Raw genomic sequence first — 18,220 nt, forward strand, 5'->3', positions numbered from 1 at the left:
AAATTAATTAGTTAAATTGAGCTTGTAGAAGGTTGTTGGAGAAAGAAAACGGTGCTATGATAGAAAATAAATGGTAAGGAATTTTAATTTTTTTTTAAGATTTTATTTATTTGTCAGAGAAAGGGAGAGAGCACAAGCAGGGAGAGTGGCAGGCAGAGAGAGAGGGAGAAGCAGGCTCCCCGCTGAGCAGGGAGTCCGATGTGGGACTCGATCCCAGGACGCTGGGATCATGACCTGAGCCGAAGGCAGACGCTTAATGGACTGAGCCACCCAGGGGTCCCAATGGTAAGGAATTTTAAAAATGAGGTAATTAGGGAGGTGCTCCTTGAAGACTTTATACTGAAGTTGAGATCTGTAAGGGAGAATGAGCTTGGCAAGGACAATCCACATCAAGGACATAGCCTAAAGCAGGAAAGAGCTTGGACTATTCACGGAACTTAACAAAGGCCTATGTGACAGGAAGGCAGTGTGGCCGGTGGTTCAAGGTGGGACTGGATGGAAGGCAGGGGCCACACCGTCGTGCCTTGCTGTATGGAGTTTGGATTTTAATCTGTACTTAGCGGAAAACTATTGAATACGAAATAGATATAATCTAATTGATATTTTTGGAAACTCACTTTTGGCTATTGCAAGGAAAACAGTTTGTAGTGGGGCAAGCTTGGAAGTGGGAAGAATAGTTAGGAGGCAGTTTTATAGTGGAAAGGTCGAAGGTCGGATGAAGGTGGAAGATTAGAGGCATGCTTTGGAAGCAGAGTTGAGTTGACTTGCTAATAGATTGGATGTGAGGATGAGACACAGTGTAGAATCAAAGATGACTCCTAGTTGGAGTCATTTTGGCTGAAAACTTGAGAGAATGGTGGTGCCATTTGTTATGATGGGAAAACTGTGTTGGGTGGGAGTTAGAGATGAAAACTAAGACTGGTCTTAGACTTAGGTTAAATTTGAAATATATTTTTTAAAAATTTATTTCTTTTGGAGAGAGAGAAAGAGTGCGAAAGTGGGGGGTGGGGAGGGACAAAGGAAGAGGGAGAAAGTCAAGCAGACTCCATCCTGAATGGGCTCCACGTGGGGCTCAATCTCATGACCTGAGATCATGACCTGGACGAAATCAAGAGTTGGATGCTTAACTGACTGCACTACCCAAGTGCCCCGAATTTGAAATATTTATAAGAATACAAGTGGTGGTGTTCAGTAGGCAGTCTGGAACCCAGAAGAAAGTTATGAGCTGCAGATATAAAACTGGGGGGAATTGTCAGATGGTATTGAAAGCTGTTGGAGTAGATGAGACAATCCAAGGGAAAGATTGCAAACAGAAGAACAGTGGCTCAAGGCCAAGTGCTAGGATGCTCCAGCATTTAGAGATTTGATAGAAGAGGAACTGGCAGAGAACATTGAGAAAGAGCGGTCAGGAAGAGAGCTGGGACAGTGCTTCAATCACTGAAGAAATGAGAAGAGAGGGTTTCAGGACGAAAGGGGTGGTCTTTGGGTAGAAAGCGCTTGAGAGGTGAAATAAGATGAGGGCAGAAAAGGATCCTTATAATCAGCTTCTGCTTTCAGAAATCTCATCTTATTTGTCCTTGCATCCCCAGCATCTGGCATCTAGCCTGACACAAAATAGGCATGAGGAGAATACTTGAATGATTAAATGAAGGAGAGAGTGACAAAAGAGAGCTAGATCATGAGTCTATCAAGAATTAAATCCAACTGTTGCTCTTTTGAGTGAGTTTCCATAGCAGTGGATACAACTTTTCTATCAATTACTAATACACTGATAAAAATATATCAAAAGTCTTTCATTTTCAAAATGGTTTCCGGAGTATAACTGTATTGTTTTTTGACAAGTAGATATATTACTTCTGTCTTCCTAAAGAAAGGTAGTTACAGAGACGATGGACTCTGAAAAACAAACTGAGGGTTCTAGAGGGGAGGGGGGTGGGAGGATGGGTTAGCCTGGTGATGGGTATTGAGGAGGGCACGTTCTGCATGGAGCACTGGGTGTTATGCACAAACAATGAATCATGGAACACTATATCTAAAACTAAAGATGTAATGTATGGGGATTAACATAACAATAAAAATTAAAAAAAAAGAGATAAAGAAAGGTAGTTACATTGGTTTGGAAGAAGAGGGAATATTTGCATGTGTGTGTGTGTGTGTGTGTGTGTGTGTGTGTGTGTGTGCATGTCTGTGTGTGTGTGTAATATTAGTTTCATTTGCCGGAATTGGCATCACAATAATTAAGCTACTTCCACCTAAGTTTGAAATTGTAGAAATGGTACAAAGCACCTATGTTAGTTTCTTTAGATATTTTATTCTTTCTTGATATGGTTAGAGAGTTTTATTAAGCCTTGGCCAATGGAAATTATGGAGGAAGGCATTAATAGCAAAGAGATCTGTTTAATGGGAAAGGATTCAGTCACTTTTAATAATGTAATTTGCAGCCTGTATTCCTAATAACCCTTGATCTTCTTAAATCATATCTTTGCCCCTTCCAAGTAAAGAGGAAGGTACAAAGCAAACAATCTAAACTTATAAGACTTCTTCATTACCTGCTAATGCCTCATGTAGATAGAATAAATAAGAAAAATGTAATGAAATTTCTTTTTTAATTCATCAGGTAGTGGAGGATATTATGAATTGCAAAATTGCAGAAGATTATGCTTTACTTGCAGGGCGCTCTATTTAGAGACAGAAAACCTGTGTATCTTTTGGTACTGCATTCAATGTGGAGTCTTATATGTACGACCAGTTTAGAAGGCTGCAGTACTTTAAAAATATCAATGGATACATTATTTCTAAATTTCTTATAGCACCCATATAGTGCTTATTTTTGCAAAACATTTATGCCTGTATGATTTCATTGAATCCTCACGACAGCCTTGTGAGGCAGCGTTCTTGATCTCCTTAGCTCAAAATCATATAACCGGTCAATATCAGAGCCAGCCCGCAAATATAGGTCTCCTGATTCCAGATCCCTATGTGTTTCCATTTCAGACTGCCTGAAAGTGATGGGCATGCTCCTGTATGTCCAGGGCCCTGAGGTTGCAGATGTGGATAACTATGCCTTGGGTGAGGAGTACCTATTTTCCCCCCTTGTTGCTGGACATTCATTGGTTTAAAACCCTAGCGTCATAAGATTGTACGCATCAAAAAATGCATCATTAATCTCTCCATATGTATAAATAGTAGCTTCTTATCCAGAATTAATTGCCTGGAATTCTAGATCATTAATTTGGCTGTATTCTAATAGATTATGATTCCCTATCAAATTAAATTGCTTGGTCTTGGAGGAGGGGTAAAATAAGAGTTTTAGTCTTTGAGGGAAGTTTCTGGAATTCTCAGTATGCCGCTAAACAACCATTAAGGGTTATTGGTGTTGCAGGTTAAATTCATTTAGAGTCAGCTGTTGATCCTTTAAGAATGAGTGCTTGCCATCTGTTGAGCCTATCCTTTTAGGGTTTTCTAAGTTATAGCCTTTTATTAGAACAAAAAAGATTGTTTTTAATGAAAAGGCATAATAGCAAAAACCTGAACTCTGAGACTATTATGCTATAATAAGAAAGTTCAAATATTGCTAATGTTTCCCAAGGGAGAACTATAACTGGGGCTGAGACCAACATTTTGGTGATTCGTAATTATTAATGATAATGAGAGTTTTTCAAACTTGAACTGGAAGCCAAGTTACAAATCTCTAGGTGAAAAAACTGGACTTTTTTTTTAAAGATTTTTTTTATTTGAGAGAGAGAGAGCACAAGTGGGGGAGTGGTAGAGGGAGAGGGAGAAGCGGGCTCCCCACTGAGCAGGGAGCCCCATGTGGGGCTCAATCCCAGAACCCCGGGATCATGATCTGAGCCAAAGGCAGTCACTTAACTGAGCCACCCAGATGCCCCAAAACTGGACTTTCTTAAAGGTAGATGCCACATGTATGGTTTCAGCTTAATTTGAGATTCAATTACCACAGACACTAAGATTTGGTTTTTGTGAATGAGAGGTTTGACATCAGCGAGATGGCAAGGGTGTTATTTGTCAATAGCTGAGCTTAAAAACCCATGTTTTTGGGGTACCTGGGTGGCTCAGTCGGTTAAGTGTCCAACTCCTGATTTTGGCTCAGGTCATGATCTCAGGGTCCTGGGATTGAGACCCATGTCAGGCTCTGCGCTCATCGGGGAGTCTGCTTGTTTCCCTCTCTCGGTCTCTCTCTCTCAAGTAAATAAATATATATACATATTTTTTTAAAAGATTTTATTTATTTATTTGACAGAGACACAGCGAGAGAGGGAACACAAGCGGGGGGGTGGGAGAGAGAGAAGCAGGCTTCCCATGGAGCAGGGAGCCCGATGTGGGTCTCGATCCCAGGACCCTGGGATCATGACCTGAGCTGAAGGCAGACGCTTAATGACTGAGCCACCCAGGTGCCCCTAAGTAAATATATTTTTTAAAAAACTCCACAACCAATGTTCTCCCTTGATCATTCACAAAGAAGAATGGTGTTCTAGTGCCCAGATCTTTCCTGTATGTTGGGGGATAGAATTATTAGTCAAAGAATTTAGGCTGTCATAAAAAGCAATGCTCATGAAATGACAATGTTTGAAGAGCGAGGCTCCTTTTGCAAAAGAAGAAATTAAAGGCAGAAGCAAATCGTTAGCACCGACTCTAAAAACAGAAACCATAGATCATGGAAATGATGATACCTTAGTTTGTATGAGTTTTTGTTTGTTTGTTTGTTTGTTTATTAGAGAGCCCTTTAAAATACCTTGACTCATCATGGAGAAAGCAATGTTAATAATGTTTATTTTCCAGGATGGGAGGAGGATCCAGGAAATGAGTTGAAACCTGGCAGTTGTTGCTGTTTCATAAGGGGAGAAAATATAAGCTGTCCTGTTGGTGCCAAATTAAAATGGTTGATGGACTCTGGGAGCATGATTCAGGCTAAATGAAATGTATGAGAAAGACTTTGAAGAACCTAAACTCACCCTGAGACATAGAAAATTAACTCGTACAGACAGTAGAGTGATACACAGGATAGAGCCCTGGATAGGCCAAAAATAAGATCACAGTGACAGCTTGTTTTTTGAGCTTCCTTTATCTTGACTTATGGAATCTTGGAGAAAACGGTTACCTTCTATGGGCCTTTACACATCTATTAAATGAGGATTATAATTGCCCTTCACTGTTGGGAAGGTTATGCAATATTTCTAAAATTTTTGAGCTTCTTATAGAGATTCTTTTAATTAACAGAAACTATGTGCTTGCTTCCACAGCACATATACTAATTACCAGAAACTATGGTAATAAAAGTTATAAAAGTTTATATATAGAAAAAATACAAGAACTATATTTTGACCAAGAATTTTCTAACACAAACAAAAATTGCCAGAGCTGCAGGGTTAGGCAGCTTCAGAGTACGTAAGAAAGTAAATCTTCAAGGTAGGAGTGATTGCCATGATAAATGAGGAAAATAATTTCTTCGGACAGAGATTAGTTTTGAATTAGGTCAGAAAGGGATAGTTTCGCATGACATGTTGGTTATCTATTATTGTAAAGCAAACCACTTCAAAACATGGTGGCTTAATATAACAGCCATTTTACTTATGATTCTGTGGATCAATATATTCTACTGGGTTCAGTAGGGATGATTCTTCGGCTGATCCGTCTTGGGGTCAGTCATTCACATGGCTATAATCCCTGGCAGTTCAACAGAGGCTGGTTGCTCGATGATGGTCTCATTCACATGACTGATGTTGGTGTTGGTGCTGGCTTTTGTCTGGGCTTCTCATCTTCAGGGAGACTAGCCTGGGCTTCTTCACATGGCCATCCCAGTGTCCCAAGAAGGCAAGAGCAGAAGCCACAAGGCACCCTGAGGTCAGGGTTCAGAACTCTCACAAAGTCACTCAACTTTGTTAGTCAAAGGAAGTCAAAAGGCCAACCTAGATTTCAGGGGTAGGGAAGCAGATTCCTCCACCTATTGATGGGATGAAGGAAAAGTCACATTGCAAAGGGCTATGGAGAATTATTACAACCCTATTTGTGTGCAATCTACTATATGTGATAGGGGAAGGGCAAAGGATAGTTAAGTAAAATGGTCTACTAATAAATTTAAAATTGAAATGAAAGTATTATATCACTAAAAGTTGGGGAAGAAGACCCAAAATAGCCTAAGACCCAAACAGGAAAGACCACAAATAGTGTTAAGTTTTTAAAAGTATATATGAATATCTGAAATAGAAAAATATGAATAATTCTTATCTAGCGGCTTTTTGATATAACTTGTATGTGCTAATACAAGTCTCTGAAATAAAAAGTAGAACTTGAGAGGTATTATTTTGGCAAGATAACCAAAGAAAAAGTAAAAGGATTCTGATACTCTTGGTGTCAAGTTTATGTGTTCTTGGGGTAAGACAATTTGCTATAGAAGAAAGAAAACGAAAGAATATGCAGAAGGATGAAGTTTTTTAAAAACTGAATTTCAAAAATCGTTGTGAACTTAGAGATAAATATCAGATAAATATCAGTATCTTTACATAGTAGTCACCGAACATTATGAGGACTGCCATGTTTTCCCCCAATTAAGCTTTTATCACAAATTCCCACATTTCCCAACTGGATAAGTATTTGAAAAAGAAATCCAGGAATTATAGTTGGTTGAGGATTCTGGGGAGATAGCAAGGTAAAATGGCTCACTATCCTGCCATTCTCAATTCTCCTTTGCCTCTCCTGACTCAGACCATTCCTGGAGCCAGCTGAGCACTCAGTGCAGTGAAGCCTTGAGCTGCGTGGAAGTTGAGGGTGACAGGGAACAGGTGGGGGCTTTCTTCCTGGACTGGGCTGGGCTGGCAATAAAGATGGGCATCTGATGAGTCCTGGGGGAGGATCAGAATGCATGGGATACGATATAGAGCTTGAACTACAGAGGGTGAGGGATTGAAAATCTCACTCCATTGTATCTCTCTCTGTGTGCGTGTGTGTGTGTGTGTGTGTGTGTGTGTGTGTCCCATAAGAGACCGAGGAGAAAACGAACACTTGGGCTGAGTCCTCCTGTTTGGGAGGCTGGGAGAGTCTGAGGAGACTCTGGAGCATAAAGTCCTCCCTCCTGGTGTCTTGGCATGGCCCTGGTGCCTGCCTACTGTCATACTGCCACAGGAGGAGTTGCTGTTCAGGAATAGAGACCACCGTGCTCCCACTCCTTATAGAAGTGCAGCCACATGGGTCCTCCAACAATCAGACCTGAGCCCCAGTGATAGGACAAAGAGAAGTAATGGCGCCAGGAATGGCACCACCGCCAAAGAGAAGACAGTCTATGAGAACGGAGAGAACACGTGGTTAACGCCGTAGAGCAGCAGCTGGAGACAGATGACAACCTGACAAAAAATAGTAAGAGCACATAAGGAGATTTAAATGCAGTACAAAAAGACTTCCTCGAGATGAAATGCGTGATTTTTCAATCAAATGGTTCAGTAAATGAATTAAAGGAGGTGATGATCATTCCCGAGACTTGAATTAGTAGCCTGGTCAGGCAAGTGGAAGAATCTGAAAGCACAGAACAAAAATATAAAAGGATGGAAATCACAAGAGAAAAGGGGTCTAGGAAATAGAACATGTGAGTTAACAGGAAAGCCAGAAGGAGGAAAAGAAATGGATGGAGGAAAGGCAGTAATTAAATAAATATAAGAAACAAATTTTCTGAGCTTAAAAATCAGGACTTGAGTCTATAAATTCAAGTGACTCATTAAGTTCCAGCCAAGATTTATGAAAAAAAAAAAATCTCTGTAGATACTAGGAAAATGCTTGTACTCTTATGAATAAAAAGCAAAATCTTGGAAGCTTCCAGGCAAAGAGAACAAATTACCTACCGTTTTTTAAATTTATTTTTTAAAAATTATTTATTTATTTGAGAGATAGAGTGAGCGAGTGAGAGAGAGAGAGAGCGCACATGAGCAGGGGCAGAGGGAGAGGGAGAAGCAGGCTCCCTTGCTGAGCAAGGAGCCCGATGCGGGGCTCGATCCCAGGACCCTGGGATCGTGACCTGAGCCGAAGGCAGAAGCTTAACCGACTGAGCCACTTAGGTGCCCCCAAATTACCTACCATTAAGAAGTATCAGACCAGTCCCTGATTTCTCATGGATGACATAGTGTGCTAGAGATGGTAGAGTAACTTCTGTAGACCATGGAGACAGAAAGTCAGCAGCCTGAAAGCCACATACATACCCAAGCTGCCATTTCCCTGTCAGGGTAAAAGAAATTTGCTGCTTTGTTAGAATCAGAGATGCCATCACCTAATTTTTAACCAAAATGAAAATGAACTGAATTTTCCCAATGAAACATTTGATACTGTTAGACTGAGTTAATAAGCAAAACCCAGTTACCTGGTGTTTATAAAAAAACACTTGAAACAAAGTGATAGAAAGCCAACATAAAAGGATGGACAAAGATCCCAGGCAAAGACAGAGAGTCAGAAGAACTAGCAATATGAGGGTTATACAGGTAGTATTAAAGTTAAAGGCATAAGCAGGATAAGGAAAGATATTACATAATACTTTTTAAAAGGCATAGTTTATGAGGGAGGTAAATAAACCTCTATATATAGAATAACATAGCCACTAAATCTATAAAGCAAAAGTATTAGAAATGCAAATAATAGTTATGGTGAGACACTTTAATAAACATCTCTTGCTTGTCTCAACCTGTATTAACCTTGTATAGAACCCTGAGATGGAGAAATTGAATAAATAAAAATGGATTCAATGGATATGTGACACTTTAGATCCCTTCAGTACAGAATATTCGTTTTCTGGATCACTTACAAAACCTGATCATATACTTGACCACAAGGATGACCTTAGCAAATTCAAAGGAAAAGGGATTTTTATAGATCCTGTTCTCTGATCAAAATCCAGTAATATTCGAAATAAATAACAGGAGGTAGTAAAAAGAACCTTTACTATTTGGAAACTTAAAAACATTCTTTTCAACCCTAGCATCAAAGGAGAAAACAAAAGTCAATTTACAAGATATCTAGAAATCAATCAAAGGAGCACAATTTATTGCAAAAGCTGTGGAATACAGTGAAAGCTGTAGCTAGTGGAAATTTTACAGGCTTTAGATGTTTTCATTATTTAAGAATAAAGACAAAGTGTACTCTTATTATGAAGTGAGAAAAAAGAATGACAAAACTAACATAAATTAGACAGAGGGAATAATAAAGATAAAAGCCAAAGTTAATAAAACAAAAAATAATGTAAAGGACAAATACATACAGTAGTTCCTTGAAAAAACAAAATAGATAGAAAGATTTATGTGTTTGATTAGGAAATAAAGAGTAAAAAATTTGCGAGACCAGAAACGAGAATAAACATGTAATCAGAGAGGCAGGAACGAATCAAAAAAGACAGCAGAGATAACTGTATTCAACGCTATGGCAACGAACTTGAAAAACCAGAAGAAATGGGTTATTTCCTTGCCAAAGATAAATGTCCAAATTTGGAAGAAAATAAAATTAAGATTGTATCTTATACCGTATATAAAGCTGAAAACAAGTTAAAAATAAAGCAAGACAAACTTTGTAAGAAAATAACCACACATATAATATTAGAAGCAGTATTAAGATTGGAGACCTAGAAGCTACAAGAGAAAGGATAAACATATGACTGTCCAAAGAGTAAGATATTCTGCATTTCGAAAGATATTAAGCAAAGCCAGTAAATGGTAAAATTTGAGGAAGTGTTTGCAATACGGAGGACAGAGTTTAATATGTCTCGTGACAACGTTTACGAACTGACCAGAAAAGCCCAGCAATCCAATAGAAAAATAAGCAAATAAGAAGGTGTAGTTAAGAGAGGAGCAAACACAGAAGGCCGATATGTGAGAAGGTACTCCAACCCAAATCATGGTCTGTCACCCTTCAGATGGGCAAAAATTTATAGTCCACTAACATCCATTGCTGTTGGGGGATAAGAGTCCTCCTGTTACTAGTGGTCGAAGTCTGTGTTATATTCCTGTTGGAGAGCAGTCTGGCGACATAGGTCAGAGGTAGTATCTGTTTGACTCAAGAATTCCACTCCTTGGGGCGCCTGGGTGGCTCAGTCGTTAAGCGTCTCCTTCGGCTCAGGTCATGATCCTGGGGTCCTGGGATCGAGCCCCACATCGGGCTCCCTGCTCCGCGGGAAGCCTGCTTCTCCCTCTCCCACTTCCCCTGCTTGTGTTCCCTCTCTCACTATCTCTCTCTGTCAAATAAATAAATAAAGTCTTTAAAAAAAAAAAAAAAGAATTCCACTCCTTATCTCTTAATAAATAAAAACACCCTTATGTAAGGGTGTCACAAGGTTGTGCTCCTCCGTAATGTTTGTGTTAGGGAGAAATGGGGATAAATGAATGTTTGCCAGGAGAGGAATTGTTGGCTGTATTACAATATATCCAAATGGTGAGATATGCGTTCATTAAAAAAGGAATTTAAGGCTCTTATTAGTTGAACTGAGAGCTTTCCATGAGCCATTATTGTATGGGAAAGGCAAGATGCAGAAAACTGGGTATTACATAGTAGTCAGAAAACGATGGAAAAATTGTGCTTCTATGCATCTGTATAATTACATGTACATGGATAGATATGTGTACATGGAAATATATATGGGAAAAACATACCAGGTAGTTACTAAGTGTTACTGGGGGAAGAGGGAGGCATAGAGGCTGGTATGGGTGGAGGGAGTATGGAGGAGACATTAACCGAATAAACATACACACACGCTACTAATAAATAATGGCATTTATGATGATGTTTGCGTATTTATTAAATTTGAATATGTGTATGTGCATGTACACACACAAATGAAATTTTTAAAGTACATTATTCAATTTTATTATTTATAATTTCTGTACTAGTAAGAGGAACCTAGCTAAAAACATAAATTCTCAAATCAAAGACAACACGGTAACTGTGTCCAGGGCTCTTTGTGTTTTAAGTAAGTAGCAGAAATCCAACTTAAAAAAAAAAAAAAAGAAAAAGAAATCCAACCAAAAAATTAGCATAAGCAAAAAAGGGAATTTATTGGCTCCTGGGAGCCTTCACACAGGCCCAGGGCAGTGATCATCAGGTATCTGTCTATATCTCTGCTTTCTGCTTTCCTGTATTTCTCTCTTTATTTTTGGCTTGATTCTCTCTTATTCTCCCTCTTGATGGCATGACAGTTCCTTGAAACATGTTTTTCTGGGCTGTGCTCCCTCCCTTGGCCCCTGGCATGTTCCTCCTTCCCCTGGCTTCACATAACAAAGTCCTTGGGAAGAGCATTGACTTCAGTCTGAGTCACTTGCCCACCCTGACTAGTCCCCGTGAGCAGGAATGATGGAGTCCTGTGATGACTCAGGCCTGGGTCACAGACTCACACCTTTGGAGAGACGGGAGGTATAGCGGGTGGTAGAGAGTGCAAGCACAATCACGGGGCTTGAGTGAGTGGGGAACACTTCCCCAGAGACGTGGTGGCACAAGGGGGAGCAGTTCAGTCTAAAGAAGAAAAAGATACCAGGTAGACAAAAACAACAGGTGTCCACTGGAGGGCTTTGCTTCAAATATAAGCCAAGTTTGCGTCTTTAATATGAAAGGAATTAAGTAGTGGAGGAAGTGGATTTGAGTCAAGCAGTAAGTACCCTACGTTTAGGGCAGGGAAAGTAAACATTTGTCCGATATCCCCAAGATTTATAATAGATAATTATTTATGTGTAGAGTCTTACCCCAGATGTTTCACAAAAGGATCAGTGCCTGTTAAGTGATGAATAAGGAATATCAACTTCATATATTTGAACATGTATTTTTCCAGGAAAAGAAAACCTTTTGTATTTTCCCCAGCTTTATTGAAATGTAATTGACTCATAACACTGTGTAAGTTTAAGGTGTACAACATGATTTGCTGTCTGAATGTATTGTAAAATGTTTACCACAATGACGTTAGTTAACACATCCATCATCATCTCAAGTAATCACACGTATTTATTTTTGAGGCAATTTCAGTGTGCCAGATTCTTTGCCCTGTGCCTGCTGAGACAGACTTTTAGGAGTTGCTCTCATCAAGGAATGCGTGCACCAGATGCGCTCATCTTAGAGATTCCATCCATTTTAATATTGACTTACAGTAGTGCCTGGATATTTACGTGATTAATAAGTGACATTTCTATTTTGTAAAAAAAAATAATAATAATAATGGAATTACAGACCATAGAGGAAAAGATGATAAGTTGATCCAAAATACCTACTGACAGAAAAATTCGGGCTATAAAAAATACCTAAAATATTTAGCCAGAGATTTCTTTTCCCTCCCCTTCCCTCCCCTTCTTTTATTTTTTACTGTCACATATAACACTTTAAAAGAATGTTTTACTGTGGTAGATAACACAGAAAAACGTATCGCCCAATGGTGTATCACAAACCCAACCCTCCTGAGTACCGTCCAGGTCAGGCCGCAGGGCGCTGTCAGCCTGTCAGCTGGTGCCCTCCCCACACCGCTTGCTCCACCCCCTCAAAGTCCTCAGCGATCCCAACTTTTATGTTACTAACTTCCTGGCTTTTCATCTTAGTTTCACCACCAAAACTCGCATCTGCACAGCTTAGATTTGCCTGGTTTTTGAGCTTTCCAGAAGTGGAATCATCGACTATGTGCTCTTTTGGGTCTTGCTTCATTGACTCCACATTACAGTTGTTGTCCCCAGCTTTTGTCAGGAGTGAAGGCAGGGTGGGAACACACAGCTTTTTGATAACTCTGACTCAACGGCAACCCTATGAAGTTACAGATTTTAGGTTATTAATCGAATCCTTTGAGGGACCCTAAGCGTCACAATGAGACAGATGAAGTATTTATTTTTTAAGAACTCTTGCAGTTGGTACCCTGCCTTCCTGAGAGGAATGATCACCATGCTGTTTCATGGCATTCCAGGAAGAAACCCTTGTGCTGGCTGCATTTCTAGGGCTGCACCAGAGCTCAAGGCTGTCAGTCAGTCCTGCCCGGAAGTGCCTCTCTCACAGGCAGGACTTGAAGTATTTCAAGCTGGTGGGGTGGGTTTGCTGGCTTAGTCTTAGAATTAAAGTAGGTGTCTTTTTTTTCTTTTAAGATTTATTTATTTATTGGAGAGAGAGGGAGAGCATACATGCGAGTGCGTGCACATGGGGGGAGGGACAGAGGGAAAGAATCTCGAGCAGACTCCCCGCTGAGCGTGCAGCTCAACTTAGGGCTCAATCCCACAACCCCAAGGTCACGACCTGAGCCGAAGACAAGCAGGGGATGCCTAACCGACTGAGCCGCCCAGGCGCCCCTACACATAAGCCTTTTGTTGGTGTTTCTAGATGCATATTCTAGCTTTCAATGCTTCTGATATAATTTTGCTTATTTATCTTCACTGAATATTTTACTGTCTCTTTTCCGGATGTCTTTATGTATATGTTTACGTACTGTCTTTTCCTTTTTTACACACCTTCACATACACCAGTCCTTTTGATGGTAGTAGAGGCAATCGCTGCTGTGAATTCTGCCCTTACCATCAGTTTCAGTATGCCTGGATTTGAGAAGGCATTAAGACTGAGTGGGAGGGTAGAGAGAGAAAAGAACAGAATATTCCGTTTGGATGGGTCTTCGGTCTGCGCGTGGTGACCAGGAGGCCTGATGCATGGGAGCTGTCCAGGAAGTGGATCTGCAGTAACCTGCCCAGGGCCCGGGTCCGTTCGGTGAGAGTGAAGACTGGGAATGGTGGCAGGGATAGAACACCTTCTTGGTCCGTGACTCCCCTCCTGGAGATAGATGTTCATCCAAAGGAGAATAAGGAGCCAGCTTTGTAGGATTGTGGGCAAGATACAGTCACATTTTGTGACCATATGGGTGCATGTTTCATGAACAGGATCAGGAATGAAGAAAACATTCAGGGCACGTGGAAGGAAAAGGCACAGAAGAGTGGATGTCTGTGTCTGTGTATACTTTCTGTGTGTGTGTAAGAGTGGATATACAGAAATTGACCTTATGATAGCAGTTCTGAAATACATGCATTCATATATAATAAACTCTATTTTTTTAAGATTTTATTTATTTATTTGACACAGAGACACAAGTAGGCAGAGCGGCAGGCAGAGGGTGAGGGAGAAGCAGACTCTCTGCTCAGCAGGGAGCCCGATGCGGGGCTCGATCCCAGGACCCCGGGATCATGACCTGAACCGAAGGCAGATGCTTAACAACTGAGCCACCCAGGCGCCCCAGTAAACTCTATTTTAAAAAACCCTATCTGGGGGCACCTGGGTGGCTTAGTTGTTAAGCATCTGCCTGTGGCTCAGGTCATGACCCCGGGGTCCTGGGATTGAGCCCTGCATCGGGCTCCCTGCTCAACGGGAAGTCTGCTTTTCTCTCTCCCTCTCCCTGCCGCTCCCCCTGCTTGTGCTTGCTCTCTCTCTCTGTCAAATAAATAAATAAATAAAACTTCAAAAAATAAAATAAAGTAAACCCTATCTATATGTTTTTGTTGGCACTAGAGATTCTATTTATTGATTAACTTCCTTTTCCCACCAGGAATGTCTTGCAACTGTTATCCATTATGCATTCTTGTATTATATGAAGTCAATTAAAAAATTAGCAGAAGTCACAAAAAGGAAGGTAATATGTATTCACGAGCCAACTATTCATAATTTCATGTATTTCAAGTTGAGCCACCCACCGCCTCTTCCCTGTTACGCAGGACAACCCACGGCAAAGTTGATCCCAGCGTAGTTTTGCTCTACTTCTCAGAACTGCCGAGGCAACCTTCTACTACAGTGCTTGGGGGATGTGCTCAGAAATTCAAATACATTTTGATATTTTCCCAAGCAAAACATAATTTAAGACAAATCTTTTACCAAAAAGTCACATACATCAAAGCCAAATAGAGATGATGTGGAGATATCCCATACTGCTGCCCCCTTCATTAGTACTAATAATTGGGGGCTGACCATGCCCATGGAATCAACCCTCAGCCTTTGGTCCAAAGCCAGTGACAGCACCTGAGGACCAACAGTGAGCACTGTTGACTGTATTATGCTTTCCGTTCACTACAGAGAGAGAGTTTACAGGAAATGAAGTAGGCAAGTAGGTGAACATTGAGTGCTTCTTCCTGATAGCCGCGCATGCGCGATTCTTTGTGCTTGGAGATGTGACTGTGCATGTGTTGTGTGTGTTTAGTTCTCTTTTTTGAGAGTTAGACTTGGCTGTCAGGTGTCATTTGCTTCATTCTTCCTTAAGTGAATTTATCCTTAAGATTTCCTTCTTTTGTATATTCCTAAGTACTGTTGAGGGCATTTAGATAACTGGTATTTATACTGTTGATAATCTGAATTAATCAGTCTATATTGAATGGAATTTGATTGCAAATGTATCTGTTTCTGATACGTGACCCATTTTATTTTCAGAGAGGCCAGAATTTGTTACTAGTCTTAGAGAGAAAATCTCTATATTTTGTCATAGTCATGGTGCTCTAGAATGTGTTTACACCAGTAGGAATCTTAATTCCTCCTTTACTATCGTGTTTGTGGATTGAGAAAGCTAAGCATGGAGACAACACTTTCCTGTCCCGGGGCTCTAACCTTTAAACCTATTGCTTCTAACGACTGGAGCTCAGAAAATTCCATGAAGCACATTTCAGTGAACTGTTCACTACATTAGAATCTGTTTTTTCCTTTGCAGACCCTTCATGTGGCCTTTTAAAATATGTGTTTGAGACAGAGTGAATGTAGAAGCTGAAAATGCCTGGAAGATTTCTGGTTTCTGTCACTACCTGTCCTGCCTTTTTGCATCACCGCCTGATTTGGATGATGTGATATTCAGAGAGACGCCTTAATTGAAGTCATTCTTCAGCGAGTCGCCTCTGGCGGGAGGTCGTAGACTTGATTCAAGATGGCCAGTCAGCCGCCAGACGACACAGCAGAGGCTCAGGTCTCTGACGAGCTCGAGTGTAAGATCTGTTATAATCGGTACAATCTGAAGCAGAGGAAACCCAAAGTGCTGGAGTGTTGTCACAGGGTTTGTGCCAAATGCCTCTACAAGATCATCGACTTTGGGGACTCCCCGCAAGGCGTCATTGTCTGTCCTTTCTGTAGGTTTGAGACCTGCCTGCCAGATGATGAAGTTAGTAGCCTGCCCGATGACAACAACATCCTGGTAAACTTGACTTGTGGAGGCAAAGGCAAGAAGTGCCTGCCCGAAAACCCTACCGAGCTGCTGCTGACCCCCAAGAGGCTGGCGTCTCTCGTCAGTCCTTCTCACACTTCCTCCAACTGCCTGGTCATAACCATCATGGAGGTGCAGAGGGAGAGCTCCCCGTCTCTGAGCTCCACTCCCGTGGTGGAATTTTATAGGCCTGCGAGTTTCGACTCTGTTACCACCGTGTCACACAACTGGACTGTGTGGAACTGTACATCTCTACTCTTCCAGACGTCTATCCGGGTGTTGGTTTGGCTGCTAGGTTTGCTCTACTTCAGCTCCTTACCCTTAGGGATCTACTTACTGGTGTCTAAGAAAGTCACCCTTGGGGTCGTCTTTGTCAGCCTTGTCCCTTCGAGCCTTGTTATTCTCATGGTGTATGGGTTTTGCCAGTGCGTTTGTCACGAATTTCTAGACTGTATGGCACCTTCTTCTTAATTAATATGCAGACTAAGAAATTTGACACACATTGCCATCCTTGAAGTTAGGTAATTTATCATTTATTTATTTTATATTCTCCATGACTAGTGTCCATGACATTAACAAAGCCATTGGCCAAATGTTTGTGGTCTGTTTTTCATCAAAATTTTGACTCAATTGGTTTTCCTGTGTGCTGGACATAAAAAAATGTTCCTTTCTACTTAGGTGTTAGCAAAGATGCAAAAATGTATAAGCTAAGCCTTCACAGAGCTCTTCTTGTGAGTCTGCCCACAGAAAGGGTGGGATTTCACTTAACCCTGCTGGACAGGCACCAGGGGAGAGGTGTGTTAGGCTGTAGTAGGGGTCTTTGTGGCAGGTTACGGATGAACTGGTTCCTCTAATCCTCGATAATCTATGATGGAGGTTGGACACAAGAGGAAAGCTGTTCCAAGACACATCTACTTGAAAAATGTGACCTGTCTCTGCCCTGCTCCCCCTCCCACATCCCCCTCCCACATCTCCCTCCCACACACCTCCTGCACCCCCTTCCTGCACCCCCTCATACCCCCCTTCTGCACCCTCCTCCCGCATCCCCCTCCCGCACCCCCTTCCCGCACCACCTTCCCACACCCCCTTCCCATGCCATGGTCCTCCACCCCCCTTCCACATACCTCCCACACCCCCTCCAGCACCCCCTCACACCCCTGTCCTGCACCCCCCTCCCCGCACCCCTTCCCAACTGCTCCTGGACCCCCCTCATGCCCCTGTCCTCCACCCCCCTCCCACAGCCCCCTCCCTCACCCCTCACACCCCCATCCTCCACCCCCTCCCTCATCCCCCTCCCACACCCCCTCACACCCCCATTCTGCACCCCCCTCCCCGAACCCCTTCCCACACTGCTTCCACACCCCCTCCCACACCCCGTTGTTGGCTGTGCCCTGAATCCTCTTCAGGTGTTCTCTTGCAAGTTAAGGCCACTGTCTGTGGTCTGGGGCTCCAGTGAGGTGCTTCTTCCTTCTGACATGCTCCTTTGCCAAGAGGAAATTCGGCCTTGTGCCCTTGTGTGGTTTTAATTAAATACCTGTTTTGCCACATTTCTAAAGAGAATTAAACATACTGCGGAATTTGCATCAAAGCAAACTTCATGACAGAATATGGCTACTTGTCTTTGAGCCCCTTTCCTCCATATTTATTTTCTTCTCTCCTCCCTCTTCTCTGAAATTCTCATAGAGCAGTTACAGTTCATGGAAATCTTCATTTGAGTCTTGCCCTCAAACAGTTGAGTTGAGTTTTGTTAACCACCTTGTTCAACAAGTCCCACCCCTTATCCTGGATGAGGTTCTACTTCAATTAGTTGTTAGAGGCATATGAGGATTTCCACGACCCCCTCCCCCATTGTATTTCAAATTCTACTAGGGACTTATTTAACTTAATCCTATAACAGTTTGGGGTAAATTGTGGCAGTGGAAACCCAGAAATAATTATTGAGATGTTCTAGCTCACAGATTGAAGTGCTGAGAACCCAAGTATTCTTGCTGTACTGTGCTGGATTGTACCAGAACATCATGGTTCAGGCTTCTGTGCAAAATGGGGTTGCACTTGGCCAAAGCG

At 41.7% G+C, this 18,220-nt stretch overlaps 1 protein-coding gene across 2 annotated transcripts in view; it reads left to right on the plus strand.

Moving 5' to 3' along the window:
• RNF182 (ring finger protein 182) overlaps positions 1–17,987 on the plus strand; it is a 61,942-nt gene extending 43,955 nt beyond the window's left edge. The window contains exons 1-2 of one of the 2 annotated variants that reach the window (XM_036100149.2): positions 2,992–3,069; positions 15,674–17,987. In XM_036100149.2, the coding sequence (XP_035956042.1) occupies positions 15,884–16,627 (744 nt within the window). In that variant the 5' untranslated portion in view covers positions 2,992–3,069; positions 15,674–15,883 and the 3' untranslated portion in view covers positions 16,628–17,987. Of the gene's footprint in view, positions 1–2,991; positions 3,070–15,673 lie in introns of those variants that run through there. The other variant, XM_078055714.1, reaches the window with a different exon arrangement.
• The last annotated feature ends 233 nt before the right edge of the window (positions 17,988–18,220 follow it).

This window comes from Halichoerus grypus, chromosome 9 (assembly GCF_964656455.1).
Source record: "Halichoerus grypus chromosome 9, mHalGry1.hap1.1, whole genome shotgun sequence".
NCBI lineage: Eukaryota > Metazoa > Chordata > Mammalia > Carnivora > Phocidae > Halichoerus > Halichoerus grypus.